This window comes from Limulus polyphemus, unplaced genomic scaffold, assembly GCF_000517525.1.
Source record: "Limulus polyphemus unplaced genomic scaffold, Limulus_polyphemus-2.1.2 Scaffold1935, whole genome shotgun sequence".
NCBI classification, from domain to species: Eukaryota; Metazoa; Arthropoda; class Merostomata; order Xiphosura; family Limulidae; genus Limulus; species Limulus polyphemus.
This window is the reverse complement of record NW_013667545.1, coordinates 146,715-162,669: the sequence shown is the minus strand read 5'-3', so window position 1 is coordinate 162,669 and position 15,955 is coordinate 146,715. Positions and strand designations below refer to the sequence as shown.

General features: G+C 29.9%; 1 protein-coding gene across 1 annotated transcript in view; it reads right to left on the bottom strand.

The window, feature by feature from the left end:
• LOC106465413 (poly(ADP-ribose) glycohydrolase-like) overlaps positions 1-15,955 on the bottom strand; it is a 98,155-nt gene that overhangs the window by 34,081 nt on the left and 48,119 nt on the right. Inside the window, exons 9-12 of the mRNA XM_013925640.2 lie at positions 12,103-12,186; positions 7,685-7,759; positions 4,047-4,139; positions 1,234-1,394 (exon numbers count right to left, since the gene is read on the bottom strand). Of these exons, the coding sequence (XP_013781094.1) occupies positions 1,234-1,394; positions 4,047-4,139; positions 7,685-7,759; positions 12,103-12,186 (413 nt within the window). The remainder of the gene's footprint in view (positions 1-1,233; positions 1,395-4,046; positions 4,140-7,684; positions 7,760-12,102; positions 12,187-15,955) is intronic.

Genomic DNA, 15,955 nt, shown 5'->3' with positions numbered 1-15,955 from the left:
GAATCTTAGCATTATAAGCTTACTGCTGAGGCACCAGAAGGATTAACAAAACATGGTGAGTCACTATTAACAATTAATTGTATAAATAATAATGTCAGAAATTTCAAAAGGTGACGTGTAAGATAATATACAAGAAAATAAATTATAAATATTTATCAGAAATAAATATACAACTGGCTTAGGATAAGTGTTCTCTCTAAATTGCTCAAGTTCACTTTAAATACTTCCCAATACAATAAACACCTGAACTACTTATACAGAGGGTTGAGTATGTTACATTAAAATGATTTTGAATACACAAATAAGTAAGCCATGTCAAACCATAACCAATATAAAGTTGTGGTAGAGCAGTATGCATCAGAATTTTGACATTGTTTTGTGTTTATCACTTTTGGGAAGGATATGTAACAGCCTTTTCTATTGCAATATACTCATAAATTCAAATTATAAACATATGTTGAAATTGGGGATTTAGAATTTCCAAGACAGGGATAGTCTTTATAATTAATGGCACTGGAAAGCAAACAAGTACAGATCAACTTGAGATAGCAGGACCAACTAGAAAAATACCTGCAACAAGCCATACTCCAACTGTGGTAAGAAAAGAGTAGAATTCTTTTACAGGTGAGAATCCATTAACACAAAGGTTAGTCAGTTAGTGGCAAAGTTGTCCACATGCCCCAGGCAACAGTGCACAACATAATTTAATTAAGAATGATCTCTATTTGAGGAAGTGACACGCGTCATGTGTACACAAATTACTTCCCTGACATATCCATTCATCTGTCGCATGCTTCAAGAAGCTGGAGAATAAAATGGGTGTTCATGCTATTTAGTATAAAGACATATCACTCAAATCACCAAACATATTTCCTATAGATTGCTGTGCAATTAGACTGTTGAAGTGGTTGCTATGAAACTATTATATTCATACACTAGATTTATGAAAGCATAGAGGAAGAAGTACTGTGTTTTGGACATGACATCCTTAGACCAGAGCCTTTTGCAATGGATACTTTACTGCAAGGCTATTGTCAAGATTCATGGTTATGAGAAAGAGCATAACTGGACATGGTGACAAGGACAAATAAACAGGGTGACTTTCCAAAATCATTTAGTATAATGTACTCAACCTTTGTATGTTGTGTTACACAATTATAGTGTGACAACATAATTAATGGGTTTTTTTTTATAATTAAAGTAACTCTTCAAATTTAACAATAAAATCTATACCTGTTGAAGTTGATGTCTGGAAAAGTTGAGTATTCAGAATCCCTCTTTTGGGAATTTCGTCGTGGAAAAGTGCATAAGAAAGCATTTGCCAGTAAAGAAGCTATCTGCTTCTGGCTTAGTGTGATGGAATGGTTCCTATGTTTAGTAAGCAGGGGGATAGGCTAGAAAGTAAATAAACAAGAATTATAAAGGTTTATCATATAGAGAAATTAAATAAAAATGCTACTTTTTCTCTTTTCTCTTTGTTTCAAATTTATTTGATCCAATTATGTAAAATGTTTAACAGAAGAATGAAATATAACAACCTGTAAGATTGTTCACTTGACTTTACAATAAGACAGATGATAATTTTTAACAAGTCTTCTTTACTGGCCCTATACGGGTTTCAAGTAATAAAAGCATAATAGATTCCAATCATACATCTTGGATGCCATATGCCATCACTCAATACTAGAGAACATTATACTGGCATGGAAAGCAATACAAAGTCTTATTGTGATGCAATGTCACACAAACAATCAATCTACACATTACACATAAGGTGTTACATACTATAATATTATATACTAGCTGTGTGACCCAACAAAACATTTGCAATAGTTTTATTGCCATTTGCTTCAATTTTCACTATTCTTTCATTTTTGTGCACACCATCTAGCTATGCTTTCTTGCAGGCATTATGTGTTAGATCGATAAATCCTGGTCTATTTGAAAAAGTTTTAGGCAGTCAGACAAACAAACTCATGCAGACATAACTTAATAAAACTACCTCTAAAATCAACAATAAAATAATAGATTTTATAATAATGTACAGAGTATGAAACAGAGTATGACAGTTTTACAAGTTGAAACAAAGAAACTCACAAAAATGAAGAATATAACCCATAATAAAGAAACATGTAGCTAAAAGGTGTTTATAACAGTCTTAGAAAATAAACCACACCTAAGTTATTGCAAAGAAAAGTAAACGTAAAGTTGTAATAAAGGCAAACTTAGCTGAATGTGCAGAAACATCTGAATGTGTGTTCACAAAGTGTTAAACATATGGTTTTGAATGTACTGCACATGCATATTTTAGACCTAAATAAGTTGAGAAATCCCACAGTGTATTTAGTGTAATATTATGATTTTATAAGGAAATTACACGTGGGTTAAGTGTTGTTGTTTGTTTGAAATACTTTGCAAATAAAAAACTAAATTTGAAATTGAAGTCAGTCATCACGTGATGACAACAACATTGTGCCATTGTGTACCATACTTATTGCATTAAAAGTTTGACTACGCAAAAACAGGTAAGGTGATTCTGAATGGAAAGCCAATATGCAATCCAAACTCCTCAAACAAAGGCCTCTCTAACAATATGAGAATTATAGAATTTGATTGAAAAATTTGCAAAGAAAGTTCCAGACAGACAAACACAAGTGTATTATTTATATAGATGTTATAAATGACTGATATAAAAAGCATTTCGATTGAAACTTTGTGGGTTGCATACCTAGCCAGTAAAGAAAGATTTTGTAAAATATTATTATCAGTTTTATTGTGATGTGATGTCACTCATACAATCTACAGAACATGCTTCACTGGTAGGTGTTATAAAACCGATTTCCATAAAGAGTGAATTAGGTAGATTCTCTACATAAAGAGAGGTTTAACAAGATATATTATGAAGTAACTCCAAATTCAACTTGAACTAACCAAGTCTGTGCTAAGAGTTAAATGGCCATTACTCAAGTGTGTAAGACACAATGAATCAATCTTTATTTAAAACACAAACACAATGTGTATGTAATTGCTCTGGATATGGGAAAGTTGCCCTTACTGGAGAGGCAGCTTTAATCAGACTGCCATTATTCCCTCAAGATTTATCTTACAAGTGACCAACTTACTCAAAATGTTGTTCCAGACTGTTATACAGTTCAAATGGTAATGTCAAATTTACTGAGAGTGATTAGCACTACCCACTTGATGGTCATACCATTAGAAAACAAGGAAGGTTGTAACCTTGAGATATCACCAATCTACCATTGGAGAATACAGCTGTCTACTTCCATACACAAGGTGCAGATAAACCTACTACAGGCAGGCCAGAACAAAGGTATTTAAAATGAATGCAACTTAAATTTCTTGATAATGTATTATGTAAAAGCTACACATACTTGTAACAAATGAAAAAGTTTTGAAAAATTCCTATATTAAAATAAGGCAGAAAATGCATTGTGTGCTTGCACATTACAATGTTTTTAATTTGATTTACATTTTTTATTTTGTCATATAAGTTATTATTTTCATCATTAACAGAAAAATATAAAGGGTTTGATGGTATTTTAACTCATAACATATTAACTAATTAAACCAAAATGTAACTGACAATCTACATGTTGTTTTAGTTTCCTTTTATTCTATAAGCTTTTACCTCAATTACTTGAACCTTTGATAGGTTTAAAACATTCAGTTATTAAAAAAAACTAAAGAAACAGTTTGAAATATAAGTTGCCTAACAGCTATAATAACAAAGGTGTGCCCTCTGTAGTTTTACAACAAAGATTTTTGAGCTCTTATTGTTCATTTTACTAATTTTCAAAAACATATTTTAAAGCTAGGTTGTATATAAAATTGTTTCTACCACAATTTTAATTTTTTATTGACAGAAATCATAGTTTATAAAAGTGTTTCAAAATATGTTTTTAAAAATCAGTGATAGGTCTGACACAGTTTAAGATTTCATAAAAGGAACAAAACAAAAAACACAAACACTGAAGGGTTTAGCTGAAACAATGCAAACGTTTTTTCACATTTCTTACACTTCTTACCTGGGTACAAATATCTGGTAAATGAAGGGCAAGGTCTATGATTCCAGGTAAAACTGATGAAAAAAACTCTGCCCCATTTTGATAATTAAGTACCTACACACAAAAAACAGCCATTAAAATTTACTTAGGAATTTCTCATGGTTGTGTAAGGCACTTGTATAGAATCATAACTTCTCCTAACATTGAATAAATACCAATATGCCATAATAATAAAACTTGTATGTGAGCAATATAGTATATCATCAGTGTATATTTTGTTGTACATCATTTTTCAATAGTTCTGAATGTGACTGTAAACAAATTTTCATGGTTGTATTATATATACATTTTTATACAATACATAGGAAACAAAATTACACATCAAATTAAAGACACAATTAAGAAACGTGATATAAACTTCTTACCATGTTTACAATTTTAAAATTTACTGTTTTACTAAAAAACAACTAAATTCATCCCAAGGATTTTGATGTTAAATTGGAACCACCTACTGCAACAAACAATAAATGAAATATTCTTCTCTTCATTAATTAGTAAGAATATTACTATAACATATATGTGAGATCAAAAATCTGTGGAAGCTAATGTTAAAATGCAAACATCAATACAACGAAATACAAGTGCTACTTCAGCAACAGAGTTTACATTTCTAACAAATTAATTCTTTCACTATGGGCTCAATCAATTCAGATGAGTTTGTGGCTCCACACCAACCTTTAGATTTTCCATATTATAATTTCTAATATATTTTGTGTATCTTCATGAAATTTCACAAGATTTTGTCTTTAGTAGAAAAAAAAAGACTTTTTTAACAAAGTATTTTTATTAAAAATTTCTCTGTGAATATGTGGTGTCAAAGTGCTGACTGCTCCTAGTGCAAAGTGATTTTCATTTTGAGATTGAATATAATTCTCTACATCTGAAAATTGTCAAGTTTTATTTGCATAATCTCCAAAACATTCTAAATAAATTTCAAAATGTTTATTCAGTAAAACTTTATATCTTATCTGTTATTTTCTCTACCCTAACTATATGCAGGATTGAACAATTAAACTGACCTCATAACCACCATAAAAAATAAGAAACAAATATAAATTACCCTTTTTTTCTTTCTAGAATGACTGCAAATAGTAAAAGGTAACTACATTTGTTTGTCCTAAACAGCTTAAAGCTCATAGCAGTATACATCTGTTTCTAATTACATTTTATTGTTTTATTGCCCTTGGAACAGTGTCTAACTAATAATCCCACCACACAAGTTGTAAATCACTTGGCAAACAGGTAGCTCATGTTACCCAATCAAATTATATAACACACGAGCATGTGAAAATTATTATTATTTTTTATCTTACCTAATCTAATCTTATTTAACCTAAGTTTATAATTTTTTACATTTTAGTTACTTTTATAATAATTAATAAAAATATAGCTGAACAAGTTGTTTAAATATTTGTTTAACAACAAGTAAAAGCTTGGAATAGTCTATTCTTTCATTGGGAGTATGTCTGTGGGCCAGACTAGTTTCAGAGAATTCCACTCCTCATTAGTGACCCTGGACACAACCACTGATTGAAACTTCAGACCAAACCAAGCCTTTATAGTAGTGAGGTATTAAGAATGGAAATGGAGTTTTTAAGTGTTTTACACTCACAAAAAAGAAACCTATCATTCTATAGGTATTTGAAGAACTTAATGTGTGTAATAAAATTTAATATTTTTTTCTTTTTATTCCTTCACTTCATACATAATATAGGGGGTTGGCTCCCTAAAGACACCAATTGTATAGTGTATAAAGTATTGTGTATTCCACATGTTACAGTCATCAACCATTGACTAGTAATTCCTGTTTCTTCCTGTACTTAATTTTTAAAGGAAAACCATATTTCTGTCAGAAAGCTAACTTCAAGGGGGAATGATTTATATTAGAATTATGATTTTTAATTTATTTTCATTACTACTAGTTATTACAACTAAGCGATGACATCTTGCACTGCCCAGGAACCCATAGAGTGGATTTAGATTTAAAGTGACATTGGTGATAAAGTAGTTGTAGAATTATCTTGACTGAAACAAGAAGATGAAAGATGAACAATTTGGTGTGTTGGTCACTTTCTAGTTTGGTATCTTAGCAATGGTTTCTTGCCTTGTTTTCAGTCTTTTTGGTAGAGAAACAAATGAATGTAAGTGGCAATCATCTTTTAAAGAAAAACTCTCTGTCATTGTTAATTTTGTAGCATGCATATTTGTATTATGCCTAATGAGTACCTATTTAGGTTTGTCAGAGATGTTTCCTAGGTTATAATGGCACTAGTTCTCTGTAAGAAAGTTTACAAACATGGAAAATCATGGATGAACTGATCAAAGTGGAGAAAAGAAGAAAACCCCAAAACTGACATAACTCATCCTGGACAGTACACAAGGAAGAAGGCAGAGAAGAATAGGCATAAAGAAAGTTCTCTCATGAGTCAATCAGAGCATTCACAACTAAGGAGTTTTGGTCTGAAACTGGACACCAGTAGAGTGGAAGACAATAGTTTGTCTGAAAAAACAAAGACAAGCAAACACAGAAAGAAAATGTTTAATTTAAAAAATAGTAATACTTATTTTTAAAAAACCTGTTATTTTTTTGTACGAAAGCCTTGTAATGTTTACTAATAATCTGCAAAATATTTAATTAATAATTTTATTTTATGTGAAGAAAAGATTTATAATGTTTACTAAAGACTACCAAATTTCATGAAGATACACTAAAGCATTCAAAGTTATAATATGTATAATTTCATGGTTACATGATGGTTGCAAGGTCATTCAAAATGACTGAGCCCATATAGTGTGCATTAAACATTATATTTTTTACAAAAACTAAATAAAAACACACCAAAAGAACATATCATATTTTTTCATTTGTTTTCACTCATGGATACTTAGAATTATAAATGCTTATACTAAAAAGAGGAAACACAAATAAAATAAATCTGCTAATATAGCATTAACTTGTCTCACTTGCTGAAACATGAGCTAAACTATAGTAAAATTCTTTCTGGTGTACCTAAGCTTCTTGCTGTATTTTATTGTCAGCAATAATTTTGCAAGTTTACAGCTGTATAAAGGTTTTAAATTTCAAATAATGTTTCACTTTTCTAAACCAAAATTTCTAACTCTAATATCCCTAAAAGTACATGTGTTAATATAGTTTTCTTCTAGTACTTCTTTCATACAAGCACTGTTTCTCAACAACAAATGGCCAAGAAGGGAGCTCAAAAGAATAATTTTTCATTATTAACCATGAACTCATGTTATCTTTTGACTATATAAGTTGTTTAGATCAAGTTCTCATAGCTGTCAGCTCACAAATACAGGCATATTAAACTGTTAATGTTTAAAACAGTTTCTACCCTTTTACACAAGTATTCAAGGTAGATCAATGAAGAGATAAAGATTTTATGACTTTTTATGCATCAGCCACACTATATAAAAAAATAAGGTGCAAAAGCTATAAAAAACTTGACAAAGAAAATTCTACTAAGAAACCGTTATATAATCCAGTTCCCAATAATTCTTATGCAAATTATGATTTTTTTAGTGCAAAAAATTGGATTGTATTAACAAATCTGTATGCTTAATAAACTAATAAATACTTCAGTAAAAAAAGTATGTAGTCCTCGAAAATCCCATCTCTTTGAATACTGGCTGTTGTAGTTCAGTATGGCTTCCTGAGGAAAAAAAAAAAGGTTTTCAAGTCTGCTTAAATAAAAAAATATATAATATATACTTAAATAATGAAATGAATTTCTACAATAGCAAAACTGAAGGATTTCAGCTTCATCTACCTTCTGAACTCCAACTGTTTTTTAAATATAATCTATTATAGCACCCTGGAAAAATTTTTCTTTAATTTAGTAGAGACTGTTTTTGAGTTTCCACATTTTTAAAATTGTACAGGTCTCAGTAAGAAATCCAAAATCACCAGTAATGTCAATGAAATTGTTCAGGTCCTTTGATGTATGTGAATAGTGTGAGTGTGTATAGTATATAGTGTGTGTATATGTATATACACATACTTCAAACACTCACTTCAATACATGCAACTGAAGTAAGTTTTGTACACTTCAGTAAAGATAAAAAAAAATTTATTAAGATTTTTCATTCTTAAAGAACTAACCCATTTTTTATGACAGGTTGCTGACTTACAAATCCTTAGAGTCCAGTAACATAGAAAAACTGGATATTTATTGTAGCTTTTTATACCTAGGCCAAATTACGTATGTTTCTATATTTACAAGCTCAAATACATTATTGTGTTAGCATAAAACTGAGTTAACTCTGCAAAACTAAAGCACAGTTATCTATATATCTAGCAAATATTTAATTACTTAATTTCTTTTCTTTAAAAATATGAATATAAAAAAAATTATTTTCACAGAGCATTCCAGTTTCAGTGAAAAAAAAATCACTGAATAATTTTATACTGTTTTTGGGTCAATTCTGACAATGAGTTTATAAATCATTATTTCTAAAAACATTTACTATCACTCACCTAATAATTACAGAAATGGAACTGCATTGTGTAACAACAGCTACACATTCACAGATGTAATCAACAAACCAATCCTATAATCCTTATGATAAATTGTTAGAAACTAAAAGTTTAAGTACTTTCATTATATAACAAAAAATTAATCCCATTCTCAAGTGTTTACTCAAATTAGTGTTTTGGTGTATTTACTTTAGACCTCTACCCAATATAAAAAAGATAGATGATAATGAAATATTTGACAGCAAATTTCTACAGATTATGAAAACAAGTTTTATAAACACATGCATCAGAAAGGAATTGCTAGAATTACATAGTTTTACTGAAAAGTTCAATAATCAATGTTCTGATTTGGTTAATAAACTTATGGGTACAATAAATAGTATTTAAACTGCAATAATGTGCACTCCCCAAAGCCAATCAAATTTGCCGTTGTGTCTCTACACTTAATGAGATAAGCTATAAATTAAAAAAAAATCCCACTACAGACTCTCAGTGAATAAACTGCGAGTTTTAATTTTACTTGGAATATCCAATAATTTCTATATTTAACAATTACGAAATTTAATATATCCACATACCACAAATTCACATTTCTTGTGCCAGTGACAGATTAAATCTTTTACTTAAAACTGATGTATAATGGTATTCCCTTTTCTGTTAACAATTACCAACATAAAACAGTAAATATTAAAAACTATAATGATAAGTAATAATATAATAAAATCATAACAGTAAGTCTTAAAAACAACACCAATAAAAAAAATTCATAAAGAGACTAAGTTGACAAACAAAAAGATAGTATATAATGTAAAGTTCAGTAAAAGCTGTTTAAATACCAACAGTATTTAACCATTAAATTACCAGCTTGTTCTCATACCATCCACTATCAATATACTTCACATTTTTACATCATGCTTAAAAATTAGGTCTTTTTGCCTGTTACAGCACTCAGTGTAAATAAGACAAAAAGTATGTGACATCACAAATGTTTTATGTAAAATATATATATAAGGGGGAACCCCCAGCAGTGAATTATTGGGGTTAATTGCACTATTCCTGGTATTTTTTTTTTACATTTTGTTTTGTAACTATTATGCAGTTAGAAGCCTTGCAACCCCAAAGTCATGAACCCACAAATAATTTGGAGCATAAACAATTTTGAAAAATGTAATGGTTCAGTAACAACCCCAAAAGTAATTTTAGCACTAATATCCTGTTAAGAACGTAATATTGTTTATAATATTCTCAAGCCATTATTTTCTTTTGATAAAACATCTGGAAAAATATTGTCATAGTTAGTAGCTTATATAATAATCTAAACGTAACTGCTAATTAACTACCAACGTTTATTATTATTATTAGATTCACTCAGCATGTTCAATAAACTTAGCAGCATCCCAAATTAACCTCCTCCATTCCATCTTTCTCTGAGCTCTTTTCTTGGAGTTGTTCCATCATTAATCCTGTCATATTTCAGATAAGGTCTTTCCATCTAAATCTATTTCAGGCTGCTATTTCAATTGGCAATATGCCCAAAATAGTTCAGCTTTCTTTCATATGCAAATTTCAGTGATGTTTTTTAGGTCTTATATATGCCAATATTGACTTATTACTTTTCCTTGCCACCCATGAAATTTGTAAACTTTTCTAAAACAGCTAAGTTCAAATGCCTAAATTTTTCTTTTGCTCTCTTCATTCTCCAAGACTTTCATCCAAACAGGACAGCTGAGTAAACAATGGAGCATAGCACCCCAAATTTAAGACTTAGTGATAGCTTTTTGTCATTCATCACATTAGCCCAAGCCTTTTCCATATTTCTGGTGTGCAATTCCTATTTGTGTTGATAATTGAACCCATATATTTGAATAATTCTATCTCCACCTTTACCATCCACAATCAGTGGTACCATTTTTAGTCTCTGGCTATCAATTACCATAATTTTTGTTTTCTTTGTACTTAGAAGTAGTCCCTCTCCTCTGATCCTTAACATTTATCAAAATTACCACAATTTTTGTTTTCTATGTATTCAGATATTTCCCCTCTTTTCTGCTCCAGTCCTTAACATTTAAAATCATTTAAGGAGGATGGTTGACACTTGAATACCTTCCAGTTTGATTTTCTTATAATGTTTTCAACACATAAATTATGTGACATCACAAATCCTTGTTTTACACCCTTCAAACTTTCATATTGCTACGTTTTAATCTCATTGTTGTTTCTTGACCTCTATATAGAATACAAAAAATTTGGTCAGATGAGATGAAAAACCCATTAACTTCAATGCTTCCCATAGTAAATTGTGTTTTACTAACCAAAGGTCTTCACAGAGTTGATGAAACACTCATATAATGGCTTGATGAATTCTATGCAAGTTTGAATCATGCTCTGAATATAGAAAATTTAATCTTCCATTCCATGTTTATTCTAATCACATATGGTTCATAATTATCTTTTATAGGATTTTGCTAACATGACTAATAAAAAAAGATATATTAGATACTAAAGAGTAATTAGTTACTAACTTATTATTACTAAATACTAATTAACAATCAGTTTATATCCTACATTTTGGTTGCTAATTTGCTGTCACCTCAAGGAAAGCTCTAAGGAGTATGATGTACACTGTATAAACTAACATTTGATCCTGAGTCTTCCTGTTTGAAAGGCAGGTGTGTTATCAACCCATTCAGGACTTTGAATCAACTACCTGGATGGTTTGATGAAGAATATCCACATTTTGCTGAGTTCTATGCTAGGTTGGCTGTCTGTGTTATTAGTTAATTGGATGTGAAAGGTTTTTTTTAATCTTTCTCTTTCCTTGTGTGTGGTATTATTTTAATGTTACTCGATTTTATTATAAGAACTTACCGTCACATAGATATTTTCTTAGAGCTATCCTGAAGGTGGCAGCAAATTAGCAACCAAAATATACAATATATACTAACTGGTGTTTAGAATCTAATAATGATAAAAAAACAAAAAACATGGTAATAGTTAAAAAAGTAATTAAACTTAGATGATCATGTATGTTATAACATGTAATCACAACAACAACCGATATCCAAATACCATAAAAATACACTGACATCAATAAATTTACAAAACAAAAATTATTAAAGAAATATGTGTTTTATCAATGAAAGACATGTGATAAAGTTTACAAATTTAGAATATAGTGTAAATTTTCTAATTAAATATATACAGGGTGTCTCAGAAGTCTGGACCCATAGGGAAAAATAGACATAATATTCTTAAAGTTCAACAAACACATTTCTAATGTCAGTTGTACATATTCATGAAAGAAAATACCCTAATGGCACAGTATACCAAGAATTGATATGTGTGTATAGCTGTTAATGGAACGCAGTTTGAATAATAAATAAATTATTTAAGAATAAATTGTTAATTTTTCCTATGGGTTCAGACTTCTGGACAACCTGTGTGTGTGTATATATATCAATATGCATTCATAAACACAAACAATTAACATTTTATTTAGATTACAAACAAAAAACTTACTTCTAAATCCCAAGATGACATGATAGGAGCACTTAGTGTTTTTTGTATTAGTTCCCATCGACTTTGAACTTTTCTGCCACTACCCTGAAAGAAATCCACAAGCTTCTAATTGAAGAATTTTAATTTTGCAATTACCATACCATATTATTACAGTTTTGATAAAGTCTGAATCAATTACTAGCTTTTCTAAAGACTACTAATTAAGTATCTTCAATAGTTAGGTTCTTAATATAAGACAGAAAGTTATGAAGTGGAATAAAAAATACATCTTTAACTGTGTTTAGAAATAGAGTCTTTTTAAAAAAACAAAGAGAAGCAAATGTATATATTACATTTCTATGAGAATCAATCTGTTCCTTTCCCAAAAACAAGTAGCCAAGATAATGTGCTGACATTCACTCCATGTAATTCACACTAGAATTAAATATTAATGAACAACTGTTGATACTGCAGTAAATGTTTACATGCACACCTATACTTTTTTTCAGGTTACAATATAATGTACAAGGGTTTTACTTGTTTTCAGTACTACTGTCAAATATAACTACTCTAACAACAATACCACACAATAACATATTTGGTATTATAGAGTACATAGATACTGTTCATTAATATCAACTTTGTTGAATGATAAGTCTAAATCTTAAATTGCATCCTCATTGTTTCATTACTAGAGTGTTCAGCAATTATTAACCATGTATCAAACAATGTTGCCTTGTTTTGTTACTAGAACACTCCAACCTTGTTGACTATTTTCCAGGTGTGGTGTTTACCAATTACTACCAATATTTTTTAAACAGTATTGCCTTGTTTCTTTACTAGTGTTAACCCTATCTGCCCTGGCATTCTTTACTACACACATCACAAAGGCATTATTAGAGCATTCAGCAATTAATACCCATGTATCAAACAACGTTGCATTGTTTTGTTCCTAGAACACTTCAACCTTGTTGACTACTTTTCCAGGTGTGGTGTTTACCAATCTGTACTAATATTTTTGAAACACTATCGCCTTATTTATTCACTAGAGTGTTAATCCTCTCTGCTCAAGCATCCTTTACTGCACATCACAAGAGTTTTAGTGAGTTGCATTCAAAAGTTTATTAAACTACTTTTTATTTATGTTATGCCAATTAGTATAGCATAAAATCATAGCTAATAATCCATATTTTAATAGTATACAAGTTTTAAGTTCTTAATTTTATATGGCAATATTTAAAAAAATCCTGGATTTCTACTAGTGTGAGAAATGTGACTTTTTTTTCTCTAGGCATCCCCTCTTCTCTAATTTTTTCACCATCCCTCCAATTACTCACTGTAATTTCGTTATCGTTCTGACAAAGCATAATTTTATTAGCTTTCAATCTTGTTTGGTCATAAACTTCGTTCCCATGGGAAAGATATCATCTGATTGGTCAATTCGACCAAGCCTGTGTCATACTCACCTCATACAAGCCTTACAACCACTAAAGTACTCGTAAGTATTAAATATAATCAATGTTTAGTCCTTTAACGTTCTCACATGCATGTTTTGTATAGTACACTGTAGTTAAAAAAGCCATATTTCACCCTTTAAAAAGTTCTTCAAGAGTGGACTGAACTTTTTTCAGAAAGCATTGCCCACACAATACATGTAAAGATTGTGTTGCTTAACGTTGTTTCAGATGTACGTTACACTTTCCAGAAACGAATCACGACGTACAAATGGGGACCCCTGTATTCAATTAAGCAGTTTCCATGCAGCTCAGCTTTCACAATAGTCAATTAGTATTTAAACATGCCAAACTCTATATCCTTGGAACAATTTGGTAAAGTATAAAAATATATTCAAAGATATACACACTTTATAATTGTTTATTGTTGGATATACAGAGTACAATATCTATGATTACAATATTTCATCAGGTTAACCTGGCATCATCAGATACAACAACTATAAGAAGTGAACTCCTGAGCTAGATAATAATAAAAAAAAAACTAGCAGGCGGATACATTGGTATTTTATTAATTGAATTTAACAAAACTGCAAAACATAAAAAAGATGTTGCAAGTGGTCAAACATCTAAAGCTATTTTTCTATATATGAGAAATCTCGATCATAAAATCAGCTAAACTAACATATGAAATTGGAACTTATGTCAAGAGAAAAATTGTGAATGTTTCATTAAATCAAAAATTGCCAAACTTCAAACACCACTGAGGGCCAATTTAAGCTGAACTCCCCCTCTGATGTCATAAGCAACACCAATGAAAAGGGGGCATGGAGGGGGAGTCGCTGGCTCTTGACCACCCTCGTCATGGTCTTTTCTGCTATTTTCTTTACCCTAACATTCAGTAACTTTGATCGACCTCATAACCACCATAAAGAAACTAAATAATTATTCTAAATTACCCTTTTTTTCTTTCTAGAATGACTGCAAATTGTAGCAGGAAACTACAGTTTTTTATTCTAAATAGCTTAAACCTCGTAACAGTATTCATCCATTTCTACTTAAATTTTATTGTTTTATTGCCCTTTGAAGTGTGCCTAACAAATAATCCCACTAAACAAGTTGTAAATCACTCGATGAACGTGTAGCTCACATTACTATATCCAGTTATGTAATTCACAAACTATACCTTGTGAATAATTTTTATTATTACAGTTTTTCTTTTTTTGACCTAATATAACCTTAGCTAACCTAAAACGTTTCTATTCTGCACATATTATTTACCTCTACAATAATAAATAAAGAATACACATGAAAAACAAGAAATATAGTACTTACCTGTTTTTTTTTTTTTTTGCTGTCAACTGATGATGAAAATCAAGTCTAATTCTTTATGCTAATTGTACTACTACATTAAATAATTTCTTATTTAATTAAATAATGCACTTAAGAACACTGAATTATACAAGCAAAATGCAATGTCCTATAACTGGGTCTCCTTCTATTTTGCTGTTGACTGCAATGAAACACATAGACAATGCATTTTATAATGGAAGTTTAAAAACCTTTAACTCTCTCATCATGGAGTCGGTTAATTTGACTGAATCACGTGACTTTTTGTACTCACTAAAAGTCTTTATAAATTTAATACTTATAACTCTCGATATATTGGGTATATCTTCACGAAATTTGGCAGTCTTTCAATTTATAAGTCTTTCACTTATAAAAAATATCATATTCCTTAGTGAAGTATTTTAAATAAAATAAAATAAAGATTTGTCCACAAATAAATTGAGTAGTTGTTTTGAATAGTCCGTGTGCAAAGTAATTTTCATGTTAAAATTAAAAATACTTTTCGTCATCTCAAAAATCTCAAATTTTTTTTTGAGTAATCCCTAAAACCTTCTAAATGTATTTCAAATGTTTCTTCCACTAAAACTTTATAGTTTATCTGTTATTTTCTCTATCCTATCTCAAAACGGGATCAATCAATTCGACCAACCTCGTAAACCACCAAAAAAAAATTGAAATAAACCTAAATTAACTATTTTTTTTTATTTCTAGAATGACTTCCAATTGTAACATGAAACTACATTTGTTTATCCTAAGTAGCTCTAAATTCGTAACATTATACATCTATTTATAATTCAATTTTATTGTTTTATTGCCCTTTGAACCGTGTCTAACTATCTGCACCATTACAAGTAGTAAATCATTCGGGTAATGTGCAGCTCATGTTATGCTATCGAATTACATTACCCACAAGCTGTTCACGTGCGTGCGTGCATGCCTCGTGAACCATTTGAATTATATTATTATTACTTATTTTACCTAATCTAGTCTTGAAAAACTTAAAAAGTCTGTATTTTTAATTGTAGTTACTTTTATAATAATAAATAAAGAATAAATATGAAAAATAAGAA